The sequence below is a fragment of the Mesocricetus auratus genome, unplaced genomic scaffold, assembly GCF_017639785.1.
Source record: "Mesocricetus auratus isolate SY011 unplaced genomic scaffold, BCM_Maur_2.0 Super-Scaffold_100013, whole genome shotgun sequence".
Taxonomy (NCBI): Eukaryota; Metazoa; Chordata; class Mammalia; order Rodentia; family Cricetidae; genus Mesocricetus; species Mesocricetus auratus.
In genome coordinates this window covers 46,801,180-46,824,526 of record NW_024429196.1, presented here as the reverse complement: position 1 = coordinate 46,824,526, position 23,347 = coordinate 46,801,180, and the positions used below count along the sequence as shown (strand labels likewise).

Here is a 23,347-nt window from a genome sequence, read left to right as displayed (position 1 = left end):
AGTGGAATGCTGCTTTGGTTTGTCACTGGGGCATTATAAAGAGGGGTCACCATTGTTTGTCTCCAAGGAAAAGGAAGCCTCATGCCAGAGGACTTAGGAATGTCAAGAAGAGAGCCAAAATGACCTTGAAAGTACTGTTTCTAAGAGTTAATAGACAGGCAAGTCCTTTTATTCCAAGTTACAGATCTTAGTCTAGTGAGATGTCTCCTAGAACCTCAGCACTTGGAAGATTGAATCAGGATTACTGAGTTTGAGATCAGCCTGGGCTACAGAGTGAGAAAACAAATTTCTATTTTAAAATAATCTTTTATTTGCCCATCATATACATTTGAACATCCATTTTGATGAACAGTACATTATCTTAGCAGTAACTGAATAATTTACTATATAGTAAAAATCAAAATTCAATTCCTGACTTCCAAACATTTTTTCTAGTGTGATATAACCATTTGTGTTCTTGATTTTCATGAGAGGGAGACAGTCAGTCTTCTATTGATTAGAGTTAGGAAACAAATTTGAGGTCACATTCAAGAGGTAGGTGACAGTCAGAAAGTGCACTTGATTTTCCCATCAATGGGTGAAGGAGTATTAGAAAAACAACATGTAAAGTAGAGCCTTGAGTATCAATTACAGTTTCTTTCAAATCAATTAATGTTAATAATCACAAATTAAATAGTCAAAATTAAATAATCATAAAATTTTTACTCAAAAGTAGACAGAAAAAACTCACAGGCAATCTAGTTGCCTATTTTAAACATTGAAACAATATTTTTAAAAGTTCTAAAAGGAATATTTTCTGTGGATTTTTACTGTCGTTAATTTGAAGACATAGATTCTGATTTTCTATTGATTTTTAAATCACTTTCTTTGTAAGATTGTTAATGAATGTTGTATCATCCCTCAGTCAAAGATCTACCTAGCTATTAGAACTTTCAGGCTCCATTAACTGACCAATTTCATAACAGATCTGTCATTTTGGTTCCAATGAGATGGGACCTCTTAGGGCAGCTCCAAGGTCTGTGTCTGGTAAATAGACTGATGCCAAAAACTCTCTATGAAAACAGTCTTCATGATGCTCTCTGAGGGATTAATCTGTTAAAGAACAAAAGAGCTGTTTTTCATTCTCCCTAAACTCCAGCAGCCTTTCCTCCTGCCCATTCCTTCTCGTCTCCCATCCTTTCCTCCAGTTTCTCCTAGCCTGCCATCCCTTGTCTTGCCCCCTTCTTTTTTGCTGTTGGAGTCTCGTAGCTTTTCTCCTTCCTGTTCCTTCTATGCTTGGACAAACATTTCCCTTTGTTTAGCTTTATTTTCCATTCAGAATTCCTTCTTGTTAGTTTTTATTGGTTCTTCTTGCACAGGAGTCATGGTTGGGATGAGTGTGGGATGTATTGGGGGTGTATAGGGTCTCATGAACTCTAAGCACATGCTGTACTACCAAGCAGCATCTCCAGCCCCAGTAAAATAGCTTTGAGTCAGTCTATGCACTGATCCTCAAACGGCAGACGTGTGAGCATCTCTCAAATGTAGTGTCCATCGCTGATCTAAACATGTCCTCTTTGGTATAAACTGCTGTGTTCAAGATGTAAGAGCAAATACTTGAATTTTGGGCATTGCTGGCCATTTCTCCATAAAAAGATACTACCAGTGAATAACAGCAGTTGTGGGTGTGTCTATGAGAGTGTTTCCAGAAAGGTTCAACCAAGCATGGAAGACCCACCTTGAATCCCAGCGGAGCGTATCATCCTATGGGCTGCGGTCCTAGAATGAATAAAGGGAGAAAGTGAGCAAAACACAAGCATTCCCCCAGCCCCTGCTTCCTGGTTGTGTGCACAGTGTTACCAGCCATCCACTGCTCCTACTGCCATGCCTTCCCTACTGTGACTGTCTGTTCCCCCTCAAACAGTGAGCTGAAATAAACCCTCCCATCTTTCACTTGCTCTTGTCAATGACTTTCTCACAGCTATGAGAAGGATAGCAATACATAGTATGTGTCTCATTAAAATAGCTATCCATTTCCTCCCTGCATTGGGCACATTGTTATCCTTCAGCTCAGGCTATGCTGTTGCTTTAAGGTAAGGCAGATTCTAAGCCTGGAATGTGGACTGTAGTGAGGCTGTTTCCAACTTCCTGTGACTTACCCAGTATCTCCTGGGAGTCACATGGCTCTCCGGAAGTGCATGAGGTTGACATGATTACTATTGATTGCCCACCCACCATGTGCCTATCACTCTTCCAGATATGCCTTTCACTGTGGCACCCCTGGGCAGTGCATGCTATTATGGTACCACTTTGCAGATGAAACCTGTGTGCTATATATGCCTATGGTCATATAGCATACAGCAAGCATCTATACTTTATTGCTTCCTTGATATACTGGTTGTTGTTTTTTTTTGCCAACTTGACACAAATGTAGACATATCTGGGAAGAAGAAATCTCATCAGATTTTCCTGTGGATGTGTCTGTAGGGCATTTACTTGATTAATGATAGTTGTGGAAGGTCTCAACCCACTTTGGGAGGTGCCACTCCTAGGTAGCGGTCATGTGGTGTATAAGAAAGCAGGCCGAGCACATGCTCAGTCTAGCCAGTCTAGCAGTGTCCTTCCATGGCTTCCATTTCAGTTCCTGCCTCAACTTCCTTTCATAGGAAAGGACTATAAGCTGTAAGATGATACGACGCTGTCCTCCCAAGTTGCTTTTGGTCATAGAGTTTGTCACAGCAGTGAAAAGCAAACTAGGATCCGTGATGAGTCAACGTTCAGTGCGCGCGAAGGCTTGGTTTGCACTGCCTAAGCCTTTGGCTCCTCGTCATCCAGCCACTTACACATCTGCTCCTTGAGCTTGTCTTTCAGAACCGCTCCATTCCTTGGGCCTTCGTGCTGCCTACTGGCCTTCAAGCCTCCTACTTCCACTCCTGTGGAGCTGAGCCCTCCTGACTCCCTGCCTTCTACCACACTGGGAGGCCATACCATTGCTTACTCTCACTTTGCCTTCTGCCTTAAACATATCAAGAAGCCAATTGGTGTAAGACAGAAGAAAAGAAAATCTAGGGACTGTCATTTGTCTAAACTCAGTTCTCTCTCTGAAATCCTAATTTCACTCATATTTATTTTTATCCTTATTGTTGCAGTTCCCAGTATGCATACTTATAAAAGTTGAAATTTCTGTGTTGATATTAGTATTTAAGTTTTCCACAAGGAACAGTAACATTTCCTAATAGCAATCTTTGAACTCTCCGGAAAGAGAATGAGACACTATTTCATTGATTCCATTTGATCCAATTTGATGCTTTTGAACTGACATATACCACCCTAAAACTGGTTTAGGACTATATTGTTCTAGACAACTCCAGACTAGCTAACTGAAAAGGTGCACCTTCTTATTACACTCTGGCCAGAGTTTCAGATAAGAACATCAGTCAAGCATCTCCCACCACAGAGAGACTAGTTACAAATGTTACAGTTAGTCCTCTTCAGACTTTTGTTACTCTAATTTTTTTCCTACATCCCATTTCAGAAGGAAGTAATCCTAAGAAAACAACGCCCCGTTTCCCTACTGTTGACATTAAGGGATAATATTCACCTGCATAGGGTTGGTTTTTAGTTGTTTAGGGCTGGGTATGGAAGGTGGTGCTCGGACTCAGGTATCTCTTTTAGGTAAGTTTAGGGTATGGATGGAAATGGTATGGATGGATGGGATATAGGTAGATTAGCATATCTTCTTGTGAATTATCTTAGTAATTATTAGCTATAGGCAACTTACATTTTTTATAGATTCTTGTATGATGTAACTTACGTATAATTAAGTTTGTATTCCTTTCTCAGGTAATTTATATGTTATATTTTGTCATATTGTGTAAGGTCTTCTTTCTGTTTATGATGTTTTGCACACAAATGTCCTTATAGTCTATGTATGTACGCTTTTACTTATGTTTAAGATATTTTGTGTATTGATACAATTTAGGATATTTTTATCATGTTGCACTATATACTTCTACCTCTGATCAAGACATTTTAATGCTACCTCTGTTTTAGAGATACACAGATGTGTGTGTGTGTGTGTGTGTGTGTGTGTGTGTGTGTGTACAGTTATATTGCTGAAATCATGGTCCTTGCTAAATTATTTTGGGAAGCTTCAGCCATTGTACAACTAGGTTCCCAAGAATTACAGATATTTTCACCCACATCTCTTATATCGATGAGATTAGTCACACATAGATTTTGATCTTTAAACTCTTCATACCTGCAGAATGCAGAATACGGCATTTAAATGTTTTAATGTTAGTATTCTGAAGACAGAAACAGCAGGCTACCTGGCCAATGACCCAAAGTCTCACAACAGAGTAGGGGTAACCACCTTTGGCTAAGGCCTAGAGTATCTGACTGACCAACATAGAAGCAGGGAGGTAGAAAGGCTGTCTTACCCTGACTTGGCAAGGTTCAGCAGTCTTCTAAGTTTATCTCCTACAAGCACAGTAGGACAGCATGTCCAAAGTCAGTGGTCGAGGTGGGGACAGTTCTTTGCCCAAGAGGTCATTAGCTGAGGAGAAAATGGACTCCAGAAGGAGTGACATCGTTGCCCAACATATTCTTGGGAATAGCTTGGTGCTGTCAGGAGCAATTGTGTCTCATGTCAACGAAGTATTAATAATAAAGTTACTCACCTGTACTTCCTGCCTACCCTAGTATTGTTATCTTCCTTCTCAGGTCTTTGATGAGGTTGAAGATTAGACTGTCACAATTACTGTTCTCTCTTTCTAGATAGAAATATTAGGTACAAGATTTAAACTTTCCATCTTAGGACAACTCTATAGTAATCTCTGTTATGCCTTTACCCTAGGCCTGGATATATAGTTCTTGCCATTTGCTCTTGTTGCTTCACTGGCAATAGGTCTTGAGGGTATGTGCTCTTACTTTTCCTTCTTCTAGTACATACTTGATATTTGTTATCTTTGTATATAGTTTGTACCAAGTCTAAATCTTTTTCTTTAGACTAAAAGGGGAATTGTAGTGACAGATCCAACCAACTGCACCTGTGGCGCTGACCACGCCTGTTTGGGCATGGTCATGGGTGTGTATGTGAGCATTTGGGATTTGGTCTGGGGTCTGGGACAGGCTTGCTCTCTCTTGGTTTCAGTTGGGTCATGGAGAGTAGCTAGGTGTGGCTCCTTGGAGCTAGAACTTGTGGGTCATTGGTTTCTCACGTAAGTGACTTCTCCCAAATAAAATTAACCTATATTTGTCATAGTTCCATGTATCTTAATCTGTACAGCTACACTTCACCCATCCTTTCTGACTAGAATATTCTTCCTGCCATCCTGCCCCTCTTTTGGAACCTTTTCAAAAGCGTGGCTTAATGTTTTACTCCCCCACACTGCTGGAGATCAAACCCAGAGCCTGAGTATGCTAAGCAAGTGCTCCACAGTTGGGCCTTACCAGCCCCTGGTTCTTTGACACAGAGTGTTACTTCTTACGGGTTCTCCTGCATCCACTCTCCCAGTCTCCCAGCCCTTGGCCCTGTGCTCTTCCTGCTTATCCCAAAGCAATCTTTCTTAGCTCAGTATTCCCAGCACTCATGGTGTAGTGTTCAGATTTTCTGTGCCTCCCCTGCTAAGACTCACAACTGAGAAGACCCAGCCCAATGCCATGTGTGAAACTATGGCATGATACATAATGTGACATAAACTATGGTCTGATTTGATTCTTACTCTGACTGGAGAAGACAATGGCATCTCTTTTTTTTTTTTTAGATCTATTTATTATGTAGACAATGTTCAGTCCGCATGTATGCCTGTACACCAGAAGAGGGCACCAGATCTCATTATACATAGTTGTGAACAGCCATGTGGTTCCCAAGAATTGAACTCAGGACCTCTTGAAGAGCAACCAGTGCTCTTAACCTCTGAGCCATCTCTCAAGCTCACTGACACCTATATTAAGAGGCAAGCTACACTGACTGTATGAGACAAACAGAAATGTGTTCTTTTCCTCTTTGAGAGTACATCACCTGTAAAACTATGGTGGTGGGGTTGCTGTCCTGTATAGCACTGGGGCTATTTTACAATGCTGTCTACTTTTATATGTATGTTCTTGAACTTGTGTTTGTGCCAGAGGTCTTCCTCAAGAGAGGTCGCCTTGTTTTGAGACTGGGTGGTTCATTGGCTGAAGCCCACTGACTAGGTTAGGTTGGCTGGCCAGTTAGTCCTAGAGCTCTGACTGCCTTCATCTCTCCAGCACTGGAATTACAAGAGGCTCCACCAAGCCTGCCTTTTTATATGGGTGCTGGGTATTAACTTGATTCTCAGACCTGTGTGACATTTTCTCAACTGAGTCATCTTTCCTGCCCTGAGACTGTGTACTTTTAAGAAACAAAATATGTACTGGGAGGGACAACTATTAACACACATAATAACTATGAGGGGTAGCTGCTGGTGGAATAAATAAATACAAGTGCAGGAGTGAAGAAAATGGCCACTCCCATAGCATGTGATCCTTTAGGTCACATGTAGATGGGAACAAGCCTTGTAACGGAGCTAATGAGACCCGGTTGTGGAAAGGGCAAATCTGACTCCTTCCACAAAAGCTGATGCTAGGCTCCACCCTGCCCACTGCTTTAGCGATTCTCTTGCACAGTTTTATTGCTGTTTCTCCTTTTGTGCTCGGGATTTTTTTCTGAAACAGTGTCTGTTTTCCGCAGCAGACTGTCACCTCCTCCCCTTCCAAGGAGTCCGTGGACTTTGAGGAGGCCTCTCACTAGTTGTCTTATGTACTTATTTTACATCTCAGTGTTTTCATGTAAGTCAGATTTCCTGGAATTTAGGTGGAAAAGTGAACGCCATAGGATACATGATTAGATGTTTATCAGTCCCAAAGGGTGCTTACCTGGGACACGCCAGGTCTGGTCTAACCACAGTGCATCAGGAATGACCTCCAGTTGGGTGGTGTTAGTGGGAGTTTTATCTGAAAATGATTCCAAAACCTGCAAGAAACAAAGCAGAGAGAGGGAGACAAGCTTCAAATGCCGATGGCTCTCAGTTGGCCAGGATTTCTTTGGTGCCAGCTCTCAGTGTTGCTCTGCTGCCTCAGCTGCCGGTGCATCTGTGAGCTCCCAGAGTCCCTTAAAACATGATGGCCATCTGTTTTCCAATGGTAAGCCCCATTGTAAGGAGTTCTCATTAATGAAATTACATTTATACAAGGTACACAAAAGCATCAGGAAGGACATTAGTGAAGGTGACCACATCCCCTTGGGTGTAGGAAGGTGAACTACTTCCTGAAGAATGGTCTGGCTGGCTGGTAAACTAGACTCACTACTGGCAAACCTAAGAGCTCACCCTAAGTAAAGCTCAGAGAACATGCCAAGAGATGCAGACATGACTCGTCCAACCACTGTTTCAAATGGTGAAAAGGTAGAAAGTTCTTGATGGCTAAAGACTGTTAGATGAGGTCTGAGTACTGGTGTATGGTACCAGGTAGTCAGGCATTAAGATGACCGGTGAGAAAATACATAGTGAGGTAGTAAACAACAGATGGCCATGCAGGAGCGAGAGTGAGGCCAGCACTGTCCACACTGGAAAGAACTCACAGCATGCTTGGAGATCCAAAAAGAATGATTAACTAGATACCAAGTACAAATTGTGCCATCTGAGTGAGGAGTATTTCTTGTATTAATTTTTTCTATTTTAAACTATTTTTTTGAAAATTTCAACAGTAAATATGTATTGTTTTTATGATAAAAATATTTAACAGACCATGTTTTAAGAGCAACATTTAAATAGGGCTGTAACTGCTCCTCAAAACTCATCAGGACATTCTTTTACACTGTGACCTTGCCGTTAATGGACATATTGAGACAGAGGTTTGGGGGTACAAGGGTGGAAGGGATGTGAGGTGCCCAGGCTTTTTTCTGCAGCATTGGTTACACGGGCTCCGGTGAAAATGAACAATACTCAGATATCCCAACTGTAGGAGAAAGAAGATGGACAGAAAAACCACCTCTGGGTTGTAGTTGGAACATTCTAGATGAAGTTGCAGAATATCTATACAGGTGTGACACTGAAATACTGCGGTAACATCTCACCAACAAAGTGTGACATGTTATTGAAGACAAATGTGTCTACAGAAATGTGGGTATGCAAAAAAAAAAAAAAGAAAGAAAGAAGAAAACGGAAAAAAATGAGGGTATGCACAGAAATAGACCAGGAAGACACAAGCCCTTTTATCAAGAGTCACCCAGAAAAAGGGTGGAGGGAAGAGCAGGAAATGGGTTTCTTAGAAGGGACTAGTAAAACCATAACGGCTGTAACAGACACATACATCTACAGTTTCTAAATTTTAAAATACAGTTCTAAGACACTAAGGGGGGAGCGGGGCTGAAATGAGGTGGCTCAGTGTGTGGGAAGGACCTCGGCAAGTTTGGGGACAGCTTAGGCTGTGCAGTGAGTAGTAGACTGATCTGACTCAACCAGCCAAACAAAGAAAACCAAAATTATGAAGAAAATTAGTAAAAAGTAAATTTAATGACTATAATTGCAACACACCAGCCAGAGGGCTTTACTTAGACATGCTAATTTTTAAATTCTGTTCTCATTAGTTTATTTTGTGTGTGTCTCCATGTGTGGGAATGCAGGCGTGTGTGCATGGTGGGCATATGGAGGTCAGAGAACTTTTAGTCGTCATCTCTTTCCTTCCACTGTCTGGGTCTTCCTGGTATTGAACTCAGCTCAGCAGGCTTAACAAAAGGAACCTTTACCACTGAACCATCGCTGCCTCCCAGGTGTTTTAAATAATAGGAACTTTAAAAAGTAAATGTCTGCATCTTGTCAGAGGATTGGTGGTGATAATAAAACTGCTTTCTCTTTACTGATCTTGTGCATGTAAAGGCAGAAAATTGCTCTTCCTGAGATTCCAAATATGACAGTAAGTATATATGCAGTTTATAAGTATGAGCAAACACAAAAACAGTGGGTCATCCTGCAAACTACCCAGTCCACAAAACACTAAGCTCAAGTTTCTTGTTACAGTTGCAGAGCCAAGCATGCTGGTACATTCCCATAATCCCAGCCTATGGGAGAGGGTGAAGTAGAGACTGTCACGAGTTCAGCCTGGGCTACAGAATGACACCTTGTCTTAAGAACACATGGGGAAAGGATGGAGCCTCTCTTATCTGTGCTAACCAGGAACACAGCAAGCCACTGACCCCACTTCCCTCTGCACAGGCACCTCCCCAACCCTGACTGCCATGCCACACGCCCCTCCCCCTGCCATGGCCCCCATGCCCTCGGGCTCCCCAACCCCCACCACTCCAGGGCATCAAAGCATTGGCAGGCTTACAGATGATGGTATATGTCAGGATCCCGCTGCAATCGGGTCTGGAAGCCAATGTACAGGTCATCCCACAGCAGGCCATGCTTCACCACATACCTGATGACATCCACACGGCTACGGATCTGAAATGGTAACATAGAAACTCTCAGGATGGCCCTGGTGCATGCCAGTTCATCCCCTCAGGTCCTTAGAAGTAGCTGCCAGTGCTGACAGAGGGGAGTGAAGGAGAAAAGCCTGGATGCGACAGAAGGAGGGAGCACGGGCAGGAGTGGAGGAAGGCAGGGCACACACATCAGAAGGAGTGCTAGCTGGGATCCAGGGTCCAGCTTTGTGGTTGAGTAACTATTGACTCAGTTTCCTCATCTGTAAAATGAAGGTTAAAAGGATTGTGGTGAGAAACAAATGAGTCTATGAACAGAAAGCACTTAAAGTGAGGTGGTTACACAGTAAGTGCTCAATAAATGATACTGTGATCGCCCTTCTAAAAAGTACACACGTGCCTCCACCTGAAACTCTGGGGCTGGCCAGTGTGATGATATTTTGTTTATGGTCTAACAAATGAAGCTTGCCTGAAGATCAGCGTGCAAAGCTGGCCATGTTAATTAGCCACAGAGGCCAGGCAGCAGTGGTACACACCTTTAATCCCCGCAACCACACTAGTTAGCCATAGAGGCCATGCAGTGGTGGTTCACATCTTTAATCCCAGCACTCAGGAGACAGAGGCAGACAGATTTCTGTTAGTTCAAGGCTACCCTGAACTACACAAAATTGATCCAGTCTGAAAGAGAAACAGAGTTCACACAAAGGTGATCTCAGCCCTTGGGATCCCACGCCTTTAATCCCAGCACTAGAGAGGAATATAAAGGGAGAGGAGACAGGAGCTCAGGGAGTCTGAATTTGGTGGACATAGGTGCAGTCTGGAGAGGTAGGACAGGATGCCCCTGCGGTCTGAGCATTGGTAGAGAACTCATGCTACAGGCCAGAGCCTCAAAGCTCATGACAGCATGTGTGTGTCCAGGCACCAATGAGCAGAACTGCCTTCAATTAGGTCGTTGAAGTTCTTAAGGAATCCCTATCACAGACACTGGAGTTGGTGGACAGTAAGACCCAGGGATAGAGGCAAGCTGCGTTTCTGAGTCAACAGAAGTGGTGGGAGGGTAGAAGGGAAGAAACAGTGATAAAGATGGGAGAAGAAGGAGAGGGGGAGGTTCCAAGGGAGAGGAAGACAAAGGAAGAGGAGGGGCCCCGGGGGGGGGGGACTGCTCACTTCTTCATAAGGATGCTCCCTGCTTGGTCTTTCTTTTGGAAAAGACAAATCTAGAAAGTCCACCAGATAGTCGTACCCTCCAGGAAAAGGGTTGAAGTCTTCATCTGTTTCAATCATCTGTATGGATAACAAGGAGGTAAACAAAAGAGAATTCATCAAGTGGCGAGGTCGTTAAGAAATTCTAAAATTGTGGAAGTCTTAAACACTCTCCCTCTTTGCCTTCCCCCTTTCTCTATTTCAGTCTCCCCCTCAAACTCATAGCATTACACTCCTCATCTTCTACATCAGCAAAACCACTGCCTCTCGCTACTCTAACTCCAGCGGCATACGCCATTGTCAGCAACGAGATGTCAAGTAGCACCGGAAGCTTTCAGTTGGAAATACAGTGTGTACTATGCCTCATACCATACAGCAGCTAAACAGAAATATGTTCACTGGGCCAGCGAGGCAGCGCAGCAGGAAGAGGTGCTGTAATCCACATGGTGAAGGAGGGAACTGATTCCCACAAGTTGCCCCCTGACCTCCACACACTCACTGCAGAGCACAGACAGGCAGACAGACACACACACACAAATAATAAATACATAAAAGTAATTTTAAAATTTAAAGTAATACATTCATTGAAAGTTGTAAAAGTTTCATGTGAAAACATCATTCACTTTCCCAGAACTCTGGGTCTCAAAGATGATTTCCTCAAAAATAGCTGGGAGCTAATATTCAAAAATGGCTTTAGACCTGTTTATTCTTTTATGTCATTAAAGGAAGCATGTTTTAACACTTTAAATATAGAAATGACCAATCTTGAAATAACTCATCCTAAGAAGGAAGGGAGAGCTGCAGGCTTTCATCAACTCCCAGTTAAGCAGGGAAAATATTGCCACAGAATGGCACAGAAAAGTTCTGGAGAACCACAGCTTTGGAGGTCGAAAACCCCTCCGGGTGGACTCTACCTCCTAGCCTCACGGTTAAGCATTCCTGACATGCCAGATAATGTAAAATGCAGCCCCAAGGGAGTGGGGTGGAGAGGGTAATAAAACACACAGGAAGGGGACCACAGGGGCAGAAGGGTACAGAGGACAGGGTTCCAGGAGATGGAGGGCTCCCAAGGAAATCAAGGTGCAGATGAAAATGCTACAAGGACACTTATTACTTTTTATATGGTGATTTAAACTTTTTTTTTAATTCATAGGGACAAGAGAGAAAGATACTGCAAAAGCCAAACTGAGCTACACTTAATGGCCCCTTCAGTTTTCATCACAAAGTTTCTCTATCCTCTGCTGGACAGTTTGGAGGGCTTCCAAGTGCTGACTAGAAACCAAACTGGAAACCAGGAGACTACAAAGATCTCCAGATTACAAGAGAGCAGAGGCAGAGACTTTTTAGCCATACCCTGACCACCAGGTTGTAACTCTTAAATCCAGCCCAAGTGAAGTACTCTTTTATCCAGGATGGGTGAAGAAAGATTTCATCTCCTACAGCAGACTGCAAGGTTCTCAGGTACGGGCCGAAGTCCCACGAATCTTTGTAAATTTTTGTCCCTTCTGGAGGCTCTACGATGCCCTGGCTTAAAGACACAAAGAGGAGGAGGGTCAGAGAAGTAGGTAAGGGAGGTAAGGAAGGCAAAACCGATTCTTTAAGGAAAACTCCGCCAAAGGAGTAGTTTCAAGATAGGGGATTGCCTCACAGGGCCCAGCCTAACCTAAGTCATACCATTTCCCATTTACTACTTAATGGGCAGTATTTCCACATCATATTTCATTGACAAATCCTGTGTATGTCTGCAGATACAAAGCTGCAAGATCCCTGATTTGGACTCTCTTGCTCCAGATGACTAAGTGAAGGATGTGTTGACTGTGACCTGCTTGTATTGGCTTTGTGATGTGGCAACAGCTGCCTCTTCATGCCCATCACAATAGGCATCTGGTGAAAGCAGCACAAGGAACTGAAATGTTTCCTGCTGGGAGTGGAGGCTGGTAAAACTCAGGACACTAAGAAAACTCAAAGGCTAAAGAAAACTCCTTCCTCAAGCTATAAAAGCCATCAACAGCAGCTGGGGAGAGGGCTCACTCCTGTGGAGCTGCCCATGGGTTGGTCTAGGAACTCCAGGGTTGCAGCTTTCATGAGTGGAACTGTAACAAGTTGGGATTTTCCAGTGTTTCTACAAGTGACCCCCATGAACTCCTGGGTCACCAAGCTACACTTGGGTGGGATGGACTCTTTGGTCTATTACTGGTGTCCTTCTGGGTTGAATAAATGTTTGTTCACATTTCCAGGAAAAGTATGGCTACGTGGTGCCCAGTAAATATTTGAGCATATAAACTTTAGCCGACAGAATTTTGTGCCTCTGATCAACTGTGCTCTATCTGCTCATCAAACTCCAGTTTTCAGACCGATTTGTAATTTTTTTCTTTAAAAACCCAGTTAGTAGTATACACAGTCCTGCTTATCCTGGGGCAGTAGATCACTACTTGGAACATGGAGTCTTGGATCTTGAGAAAGTAATAGGATGTGAGATGAACAAGGAAAATAATCTAAGGAGGCAAATACTCCTGTGTCTATTAAATGTGTGGAGGCAACAGTAGATGCCCTCTCAAAACTTCGCTTTGAGTCCATCATGTCTCTAAGGCTACAGAGGCACCAAAAGTATATCACTTCTAAAATACATCTCCAGTCTCATGTAGCTCCTTGCCTGGCATCACTGAAGTCTCACTGATCTTTTCCTGAGAAACCATAGCTTCCCCTCCCCAGGCCTCCTTGACTCCAGAGCTCTAGCTTCCCGGGTAGAGCATTCCCCTCTACACAGAGGAAGTGGGCTTCCAAAACCCACTTACAGTTCAGTAAGACCCTTCTCTGCTTTGTCATTTTCTGTGGCTCTCCTTGTTCAAAGGGCAGGTTCATTGCCTGGTCTAGGAGACCATGTAGACCCTGGCCCCCACATGGCATCCCTGTGTCCCCCTTTCCTTGGGCTTTCACTCATCAGCTCTCAACTCAGGGCTTGGAGAGCTCCACGAGGACCAAGGTTTCTTCCTGCCTGTGTCCTCTGAACTTCTGGCTCCCAGTATCAGAATGTTCTAGTGAATAATTTGTGAATCAATGGCATTTGTGCACACGCTTTTCCTTTAGTCTCATTTTCACTCTCCAGCTGGCCATACATCCTTATCCACACAGCAGCGTGCAGGAGCGCTCTAGGAATTTAAGTTTCATAATTTAGAAAGAATGGCTTGTTAGCAACAAATGGAGGGGTTCCCAATATTTTGCCTGTAATTCCTGTAAGAACTATTTTGTGTGGGGGTAAGGTGGGGGAGCAAGGTCTCACTCTGTAACCCTAAAACAAGCCAGGCTGGTCTTGAACTCATGACAATCTTCCTGCTTCCTCACATGCTGGGATTACAGACCATCACTTCCAGACAAGAAATGTCTCCATCAGGTTGCAAAGTTATCCCAGAAATGAAACCTTTACTACATGCAAATGCTTAGTTTTTATTCATACTGCTGACTTTTGGTTTTTAGTGACAATATTGGTTACAACCAGTGACCTTGGTTTGATGGCCAGCCAGTGGATTGTGACCTGCACATTGAAAAGCATTAGCATGGGGGAAGCATTGTGAGGGAGGGGCACTACCACACCAGGGAACTACAGGCAGGGGACAGCCCCTGAGCGAGTGGGGGGACAGCCCCTGAGTGAGTGGTGGAGATGAGAGCAGGCAAGGGGGGCCTGAGTGGCATGAGGTACTTGAAAATCTGTGAGGGAGGCTGACCAGGCCCTAGTCATATCTGGGATGTCAGCAAAGGGCAATACAGCTTTCTTCTGCTCACTTCCTACAGTATGTGTATTTCTACATTTGGGCAGGAACTTTATGGCTATGTTACTCAGGAGAGGTACTTATGAGACTACAGGCCTCTGGAGTCCAGGTTAAACTCTTTGTAATTGGATTCCCCTGTCTGATATTTTGAAATGTGCTGCTAATTTTATAGGTCATGCTTGCAGTGGGATGAAAACTAACTTTCCAAGTCACCCTACATGGGTGCTGGCAGCTGAATTGTGGACCTCTGTGGTAGCAGCATGTGCTCCTAACAGCTGAGCCATCTCTCCAGCCTCTTACCCTTTACTCTTGGGTAAGAAGGACCCCAAGGTTATGAAAGCGCTTAAGCCAGGCTGAGATGGTTTGGGACATTGTCTGATTTGAATGATAATTGCCAGTCTATTTTATTTGAATAGTGAGTCAGGGCCTCAAACAGTGCAGTCTGGTCTGATCCTCCTGCCTCAGGCTCTAAAGTGCTGGGATTGCAGGTGAGTGGCTCCCTACCTGGCTCTAGGATTTCTACTTTTTAAAGTGAGATGAAGATCTTAAGGTAAGCTTAGCATTTTAGTCAACAAAAGTTAATGTCCCCGCAGAAGAGGGACCTGCTGAGAGTCGGGAGCTTTTCATCATAATATTAAAGACATTATATAAGGTATTTTTATCCCCAGACCTGTCTGTTGGGTCCTTCAGCATCCTGCCCAGGTCAAGGGTAGCTCCAGGTCGTGGGGTCCATGTCACCACATCACAGTTTTTCTTGATGAGATTGTTGAGTTGATTCGGGTCATTTTTGGTGTTTGTTTCCTTAATATACCTAAGAAATAAGAGCATTCCCAGATAAGAGAGTTGATTCTCCAGGAGTGTGGTAGCGACAGTGAATATTTTGGTTTACTCTTTATTCCCACGTTCCAATCCCCTTCCACACATAAGGAGGTAAAATAAAGGCCATATTTGGGCTAATGTCTCTAATCAGTCAAGGAAGTTGTTCATGTCTTTTTTTTTTTTAAGGTGGTGATTGTAATTAAGTTAGCGGAACTATGAGTAACCATTATAAGTAGGCAGTAATTGCACACTCATACTGAATATCAACAGAAATGAAGACTGATTGACTATTATTTGGCAGGCATTATACTAAGTGCTTGATACAAACTAGTCCACTTTATCTTACAGTGTCTCATGAGATTGCTGTTATCACAGCTTTCATTTCCTAGAGAAGGAATCAAAGGCTACACGTCACATGGCCTGCACAGGCTCAGACTGCAGACAGGCTCCAGGGCCTCTTTCTAGCTTTCAGAATAAAATCTGGAAAGTCTCTGCATTCGAAACCATTAAACTGTCCTGTTATCCTCAGGACTGGCTGGCCAGTCCAGCAATCACAGATCCTGTCTCAAAACCACAGGTGGAAAGCACCTGAAGAGTGACACTTATGGTTGACCTCTCACATCCACAGTCACATGCAGGAACATGTACCATCACACACATGTGTGTCCACACAGAAGGAAGAAGAGGATGGGAGAATGGAGGCGGCAAGACACTGTTTGAAAATCTATCCATTACAAAGCAGCACACATCCTCAGTCATAATCCTTCCTGGGGCCTGCTTTCTCTTTCTTTTCTTTGCTCATGCATGGAAGGTGAGGACTCTACCACTGTGCTACATCCTCAGCTCAAGATCCAGAATTTAATTATGCTATTAATCAAAGCTGGGCATTACCTAAATCAAACTCCATGCTACCACCTTTCTCAAAAAACTGTAACTTGTCAATTTCCATAACACACTGACATGGGTGTTGGAACAGAAAATGGGACAGCCAGAGAAAACGGATTTGTCATTGTGATCCCCCTGACAGTTATTTACACAGACATTACTACTAAAGAGAATTTGTCAACCTTGAACTTCAGGTTGGTTCTCTAGACCTGATATTTAGTCAGATAGTTAAATAGAACATGAACAATTGTCTGTTTCTTTCCTGAAAACACTGCAGTGCTCTTAAAAGGTGTCTGTGGCTTTGTCCTTGTTTCCATGCCAACATCTTCCTGCTGCTTCGGTTTCTGTGGGAGTATGTGTGGGTGTGTGCACCTGTGTGTGTGAACATGCTTGTATGTGCCTGTGAACATGTGTGCATCTGTGAGCATATGTGCACCTGTGAGTTTATGCATGTGTGTACCTGTGAGTTTATGCATGTGTGTACCTGTGAGTGTATGCATGTGTGCACCTGTGAGTGCATGCATTGTGCACCTGTGAGCATGTGTGCACCTGTGAGTGTGTGCATGTATGTGCCTGTGAATGTGCATATGTGTGCATACGGAGGCCAGAGGTTGACATTGTGTCTTCTTCAACCACTGAACCTTATTTTTTGAGAAAGGGTCTTTCACCGATATGGAGCTCGCTGATTGGCTAGGCTGGCTGGCCAGTAAGCACCAGCAAGCCATCTATATCTGACTCCCTAATACAGGAATTATAGGTGTACATGGCCAAGCCCAGACTCTCTACACAGCTGCCAGGTACAGACTTAGATCCTGGTGCTTGTGTGGCAGGCACATGACTCCTGAGTCACCTCCCCAGATCTTCAGTTCCTAATGAAAGCAATATCATCACTGTCTCTTTTCCAAGAGTGGCTGTCCTGAGCCAGAGTACTGTCCATCACTTTCTTTAAAGCACAGTGTTCACGAACTTCTGTAACTTCATGATACATCTTTGTCTCTTTATCTACAACAATAATGAAATCGGTATCTCCATACCATTCTCTCAAGTGTCATGGGCACTGAGGACATTTTCTGACAGCTTACATAAAGAATTGTGGCTTTTGATTACTTTTACAGACAGCATTGTGTTGAGAGGTCCAGTACTCCCTAAGCAAACACACACCTTCTCCAGCTCTTCTCTGAGAGTCCATGCTTTCAGCTACTTAATGTTTCATTCATCTGAATTCTCTTCTCACTGCCATTCACCATTCCTTCCTGGGTAACTGTAATAGTTTCAGATTGGTCTCCAAACCAATGTTCCTTTTGCCTTTCCTACCACATAGACACATAACCTGACATCTAGTGATGCCCCTCTTCCTTACTAGTCTCCTTCACTGGGTTCCCCAAACCTTCATAAAGACCCCAAGCTGTGGGTTATGGCAGACTCTTGTGGTTCCAGTCTGGGCCCCCACCTCTGCCCTGCTTTCGTCATAATGTCCCCTGCTCCAACCATTGGGCTGAGCTGCAGACTCTTTCCCTAAAATCCTTCCACAGGGTCTCCCAGTGTAGCTCAGGAGGGCCTGGAACTTTGCATGTAGACCCGGCCTTGAATTCCCAGCAATTTTCCCATCTCTGCCTCCTGAGTGCTGGGGTTAAAGGTGTGTGCTAACAGGTCCCATCATAAACTACAGTCACCATTTTATCTTTTCTGGCCAGCACTGTTTTATCTTTTCTGGCCAGGCTCCACTTAATGTTCAAATGTAGCTTCACTAGGCCAGAAGTCAACCTTTTATCATCTGCCCTGATCTTCAATCCATGGCGTTTGCTGTCCGGTATTATAATTATTTTTTCTTCCTAAAAACTAGAACTCTAGTCCCCCCCACACCCATCACTGTGCTCCTTCATAAATAATACATCACAAAAAAGCAGAACGAGCACTGACCACAAGAAGCTATTTTTTAACCTTGGGTCATTCTTATTAAAATATGTAAAAGAGTCAAAAGAGCTAGATGGTGTCAACAAGGGTATAGAAAGGAAGGAGGCTTCAGTCACAGGTCACAGTGGGCAGTTCCAAATGCAGGGCCACATGGTGAAAGATAGGTATCAGCAAACTGAGCCACCATATCTTAATCATGAGACAAAGGAAATCGTAAGTGCGGGTTACAGTAAATGGTGGCAGAACCAGAGCTGATAACTTTGCTGTTTGAGGGGAGGCAGTGTCTGTACTCTACCACTGAGCTACAGCCCCAGTCCCCAGTAGGAGCTTAGATTCCTGACCCAAGGTCCATTATCTCAAATTTTTAGGAGTTTTGCAGTGCTAGAGTTTGAACCCAGAACCTTGTGTATACTATCTTTTGTTTTTTATGCTCTCCTCCTTTTTGAGACAGTCTTACTATGTTGTCTGGACTGGCCTCGGGTTCAAGTGTTTCTCCTGCCTTAACCTCCCTGGTAGCTGAGGTATGAGTATGTACTACTGTGCCCTATTATTTCCCACAAACTGTGAAACTGTACATTCCTTTGTTATTCATATCAAAATGTGCACTAACTTCCCTGAGATCTCCTCCTTGGCCCATGGAGCATTAAGAAGCTATTTAATTTCTAGGCATTTGGAGATGTTGCAGTTCTTTTGATCTCCAGCATAATTCCATTAAGATTACAGAACATGCTAAGCATAACCAGATTTAATTCAGTTATGGTTTGTTGTAGGACCCAGGATATGATCTACTTTGGTGGATGTTTGATATGACTTTGAAAATCATATGTTCTGCTACCCTGGTCTGAGTTCTTTATAAATGTCAATCAGACCCACAGGGTCTATGGTGGTAGTGAATTTTTCTATGTCCTCCATGATTCTTTGAATTTTTCTTCTTCCAAACACTGAAAGAAAAATGCTGAAGCTTTCAACTGCAAATGTGGTTTAATGTGGGCACACACATCTGACACTATTCTGTCTCCTGAGTGAGCTAGTGTTGGCAAGCTACATCACTACACTCATTGTGAACCCGCATATTTCCTGTTCTGGAGCCTACGTTCATGTGGTATCAGTCAGTCCAGCTTCCTTCTTCTGCACCAGCTTCTTATAGCCTTTTATCTCATATTTGTGTTACTACGTTTAAAACCCAGTTTGGTCTTGTTCTTTTATCCACTATAGTCTCTGTCCCTTAGAGTTCAGTTTTGTTATTTTTTAAAAGAAACCATGATTTTATTCTATCTCCACTTTTCTGTGGACCCTGAAATCATAACAGCTTGATTGGGGTGCTGACCAAGATTGCTCTGGACAATTTAATTTGTGGCAAAGCTACTCTGGCAGATCCCAAGTGGTTTCATTTACATATCTGTATCATTCATATTTAATACAATTATCCATATTTCTTGATTCATATTGATCATTTTATTTACATTTCTCTGTTTCTTCCCTTCATTTTTTACTTCTTTTAGGTTATTTGCATGTTTTTCAGTATTCTATTTAGTCTGTCTATTAATTTTTTAAAACCATATCCCTTATAGAATTGCTGCTTTGGGGATTACCATGTTATAATATTCTATACTTGCTTCTCACATTTATTTAGAATGCATCACATCTGGTGACTGCTGTCCCCAAGTACCACACTGGTGATGCTTAAAGAACAGAAGTTAAACAGGAACTTTTTCTTATCACTGGACATTCAAAAGTCACAGTGAAGCAGGACCAGTTCCTTCTGTTGGCTGAGAACAGACTGTCCCATGGCCTCTCCCTAGCTATTTCATGTGTCTTGTGCCTTGTTATAAGGACACTGATCAATTGAACTAAGGTCTGCTCTCATGGACTCATTTTAACTGGATCACCTTTGTACAGACGCTATCTTTAAGCAAGTCCTGTTCTGAGGTCTTCAGGGCTCACTCAGCACTTCAACATGGGAATTTTGAAGAGATACCATTTAATCTATCACATCTCTATATACTGAAATTTACATCAGTGCCATATTTTGGCTTGCAAATTAAAAGACCTAACAAAAGAAAAGCATTCTATTAAGTGTATCAAGATTTATATTTCTGTTCTCCCCTCAGAATCACTTCTCTTTAATCTGAAGAAGTTCCCCTAACTTTTCTGCTGGCAGTGACCTGCCCCAGCTCTTTCATTTGCGAGGGTCTGTTCTACTCGCTGCCCTGAGAATCTCTTTGCTGGATCTAGGTGCAATTCTTTTGTTTGCTTTGTAAACACATTTTTAAAAATTCACTATCTTTCTGATTAGAAGTCCAACTATTTGAATTATTTCCTGCCATTAAAATCAAGGTAATTTGATATTGCTGCTTTTTTAGTTTTTTGTAGTTTTGTTTTTAAGTGTCCAGGCTTCTTTTGATTCAAGTTCATACCGTGCTTCTAGAATCTAAGTTTGTACCATTTATCAGATTTGGTTCCAGCCACTCACTTTTCATCTTGTTTGTGTACCATGATCTTCACCTCCTCTCCATAGACACCTGACATTTGCCATCGTCCTGTAAGTCTCCTGAGCTGCTCCTGTTTGTCATAGTCTTTTCTTTCTTCTTCTTAGGTTTGAGGGCTTCTCTTGCTCCATATTCAAGTTCTCTTCCTCTTGCATTTCTCAGTCCCATCAAGCACTAGAAGTCCTCCCATGTGTTTGCTGCTGTGAACTGTATAGTTTGCCTGTCCATTTTCCATTTGACTCTCTCTCTCTCTCTCTCTCTCTCTCTCTCTCTCTCTCTCTCTCTGTGTGTGTGTGTGTGTGTGTGTGTGTCTGTGTCTGTGTATAGCTGTCTGTCTTTACAGTCAAGAGTTTTTGCCATTACTTGCTGAAACATGGCTTTCACAGAAATTTTTTTTCTGATAATTATAACATCTGTGCCATTTGGGTTCTTTTATCTGTTGTATTTCCCGTCATGTTCCGGTAAGGTTTTCCTGTTTTCCCTATTGTGAAGTACTTTTGGATAATATCCTGTTCCTCTGAAAATTATTCTATGAAGATCCTGTTTTTCCTGATATTAAGTAGTTTTGGATCATATCCTGTTCCTTTGAAAATTATTCTATGGAAATCTGTTTATATCTGTTCAAATGGATATTTTTGTTTAAACAAGTATTCAGTCAGGCCACAAGTTCTAAAGTTCCATCTTCAGGCTGTGGTTTCAATTCAATTTCAGTTCTTTTTTTCAAAACTTTTGTGGACCTTTCACCTCTGTTCAACGCGTGTGCCACCAAGTTACCAGCCTGAGGCCACATGTGTGCCACTAAGTCACCAGTGTGGGGCCTGAGAGGTGCTGCCTTCTGTATTGCAATTGCAGAGGCTTGGTCTGCTGATCACATAGCACAGCCAGGGGCTGAGTTCCAACGCTTACTCAATCTTCTGACTTATTTTCATAAGTGTTCTTCCTGCAATGCCAATACCTTCTGCCTCCCAAGTGTCCTGTTCTTTGTCAATGTCAAATGATTCTTGAGTAGAAGATAATCTACTGAAAACTCAGGACTTTGTTTCCCTGGCAGGGTGAGTACTTTCTGAGAATTCCATCTACTTTCCGGAGCCAAGTGTTAGTGAAAGAAAAACAGCAACAGAGCAAGAGACAGTGACTCCTTCCTATAATCTGAGTCCATGGGAAGCTGAGGCAGGAATGACTGAGAGCTCAGGGACAGACTGGGATTCTGCATTAGACCCTGTCTCAAAAAGGCAAATGGAGAAGAGAGGTGGAATCCTCAGAGGTGAGAAAATAAGGGGCAGCGGGGTTTTCTCTCTGTTTTTGAAATGAAAATCATTATGACCCTAGAAAAGGCTTTGTTTCCCAAGGCTTCAGGCAGAGCTCAGCTTGCCTGCTCCAACACTGGACTTGTGTTTCCCTTGGGAATCTGACTTAATGCCTTCTGCTTCTCCTTGTCCCTATATGAAGAAGCAGCAGGCACGGCTACAGTCCCACTACTGAGCTGTGATACGAAGTCATTTCCCTGGTCTTAGAACTATTTTCCCAGAAAATTATCTCTCAGCACTTTCCCCTAAACTATGGTAAAGAGTCAAGAGAGAAAAGAAAAAAATATTTCCTGGGAACCTTTCATATTCCTAGTACTATGTGAGGATTCCATGCCTATAAATTACCTAGACTTTCGAAAGTAACTTTTAAAGCTGGATATAGTAGTACAGGTTTATAACTTCAATAATGAGGAGTTTGAGGCAGGGGGATAAGAAGTTCAAAGCTAGCTTAAATTACATAGGAAGTTCTTATCTCAAGAAAATAATGGTAACAGTAACACTTGAATATCATTCATACTGTGCCCTGTTCACAGACCTTTGGAGTTCAGGTTGATACCAGCTGTGGGTTCCCCTGTTAGTATGTAGTAGAGTGTACATCTAAACTTTAAGCAGTTTAAATTCCAAACTGTCAGCTCTCCCTGCTATGCTACACTGCCCACCCCCACAGTGACACACTTCCTCCAACAAGGCCACACCTACTCCAACAAAGCCATACCCCCTAGTAGTTCCATTCCCCATGGGGGCCATTTTCTTTCAAACCAGCATGAAGTCTAACTTTCTGAAACCATAAACTCAATTAAATGCTTCCTTTTATAAATTGTCTTGGTCATTGGTGTTTTGTCACAGCAATAGAAAAGTAACTAAAACAGAAGTGAATGCAATTCTACTAAAATCAAAATTTTCACGTTTATAGAAATAAATTACAGGTATTTAAAACACTTTAGCACCTATCATGGTTTCATTATCAAGGACGACGAAGCACTTGGAAGTACTACATAGCTAGGATTTGACTTTACTACAGTCTCTACTAAAATATTAAGTGTCCTTGACATGAAATGATAAGAGCATGATGTATTACATGATTATCTAAGTTTTGCTATTCCACTAGATATAAACATCTCTGACACTGGTATATGATAAATGCATATATCACTTTTTGTGTGTGTAGTATGCATGTATGTGTGTGTGCATGTGGTGCGGGGTGGTACAAATGTGTGAGGTGTGTAGAGGCCAGAAGTCAATATTGGGTGTCTTCTGCAACAGTTCTCCATCTTACCTTTTAAGACACTGTCTTTTGATGATTCTGCTGCACTGACTGGCCACTGAGCTGGGGAGCAGAGTGGAGATATATCCTCCTGGCTGTATCTCTCTAGTAATGGAATTGCAAGCATGCACTGCTGCACCTCATTTTTTAAATGGGTTCTAGAAAGCCAAAGTCAGGTTCTCAGAATGTATAGCAAGCACTTTAGCAACTGAGCCAGCTCCCGAGCCACTAAATTTTTAAATAAAAAAATTGGTGAATGTGTATATCCTGGTGTG

The 23,347-nt window shown here is 42.8% G+C and overlaps 1 protein-coding gene across 13 annotated transcripts in view; it reads right to left on the bottom strand.

The window, feature by feature from the left end:
* Positions 1-290: 290 nt before the first annotated feature.
* The window catches only part of LOC101827296 (cytidine monophosphate-N-acetylneuraminic acid hydroxylase), a 70,852-nt gene continuing 47,795 nt past the window's right edge, over positions 291-23,347 (bottom strand). For 10 of the 13 annotated variants that reach the window (XR_002382051.2, XR_002382050.2, XR_002382048.2 and 7 more), the window contains 7 exons: positions 15,065-15,205; positions 11,981-12,155; positions 10,592-10,708; positions 9,331-9,446; positions 6,880-6,976; positions 1,718-1,758; positions 291-1,092 (listed from right to left, as the gene is read on the bottom strand). Coding sequence is in view for 2 of the 13 variants with exons in the window: in XM_040755717.1 (XP_040611651.1) it covers positions 6,901-6,976; positions 9,331-9,446; positions 10,592-10,708; positions 11,981-12,155; positions 15,065-15,205 (625 nt within the window). In the remaining 11 variants the exon portion in view is untranslated. Of the gene's footprint in view, positions 4,606-6,879; positions 6,977-9,330; positions 9,447-10,591; positions 10,709-11,980; positions 12,156-15,064; positions 15,206-23,347 lie in introns of all 13 variants that reach the window. The other 3 variants (XR_005880808.1, XM_040755717.1, XM_040755716.1) reach the window with 3 other exon arrangements.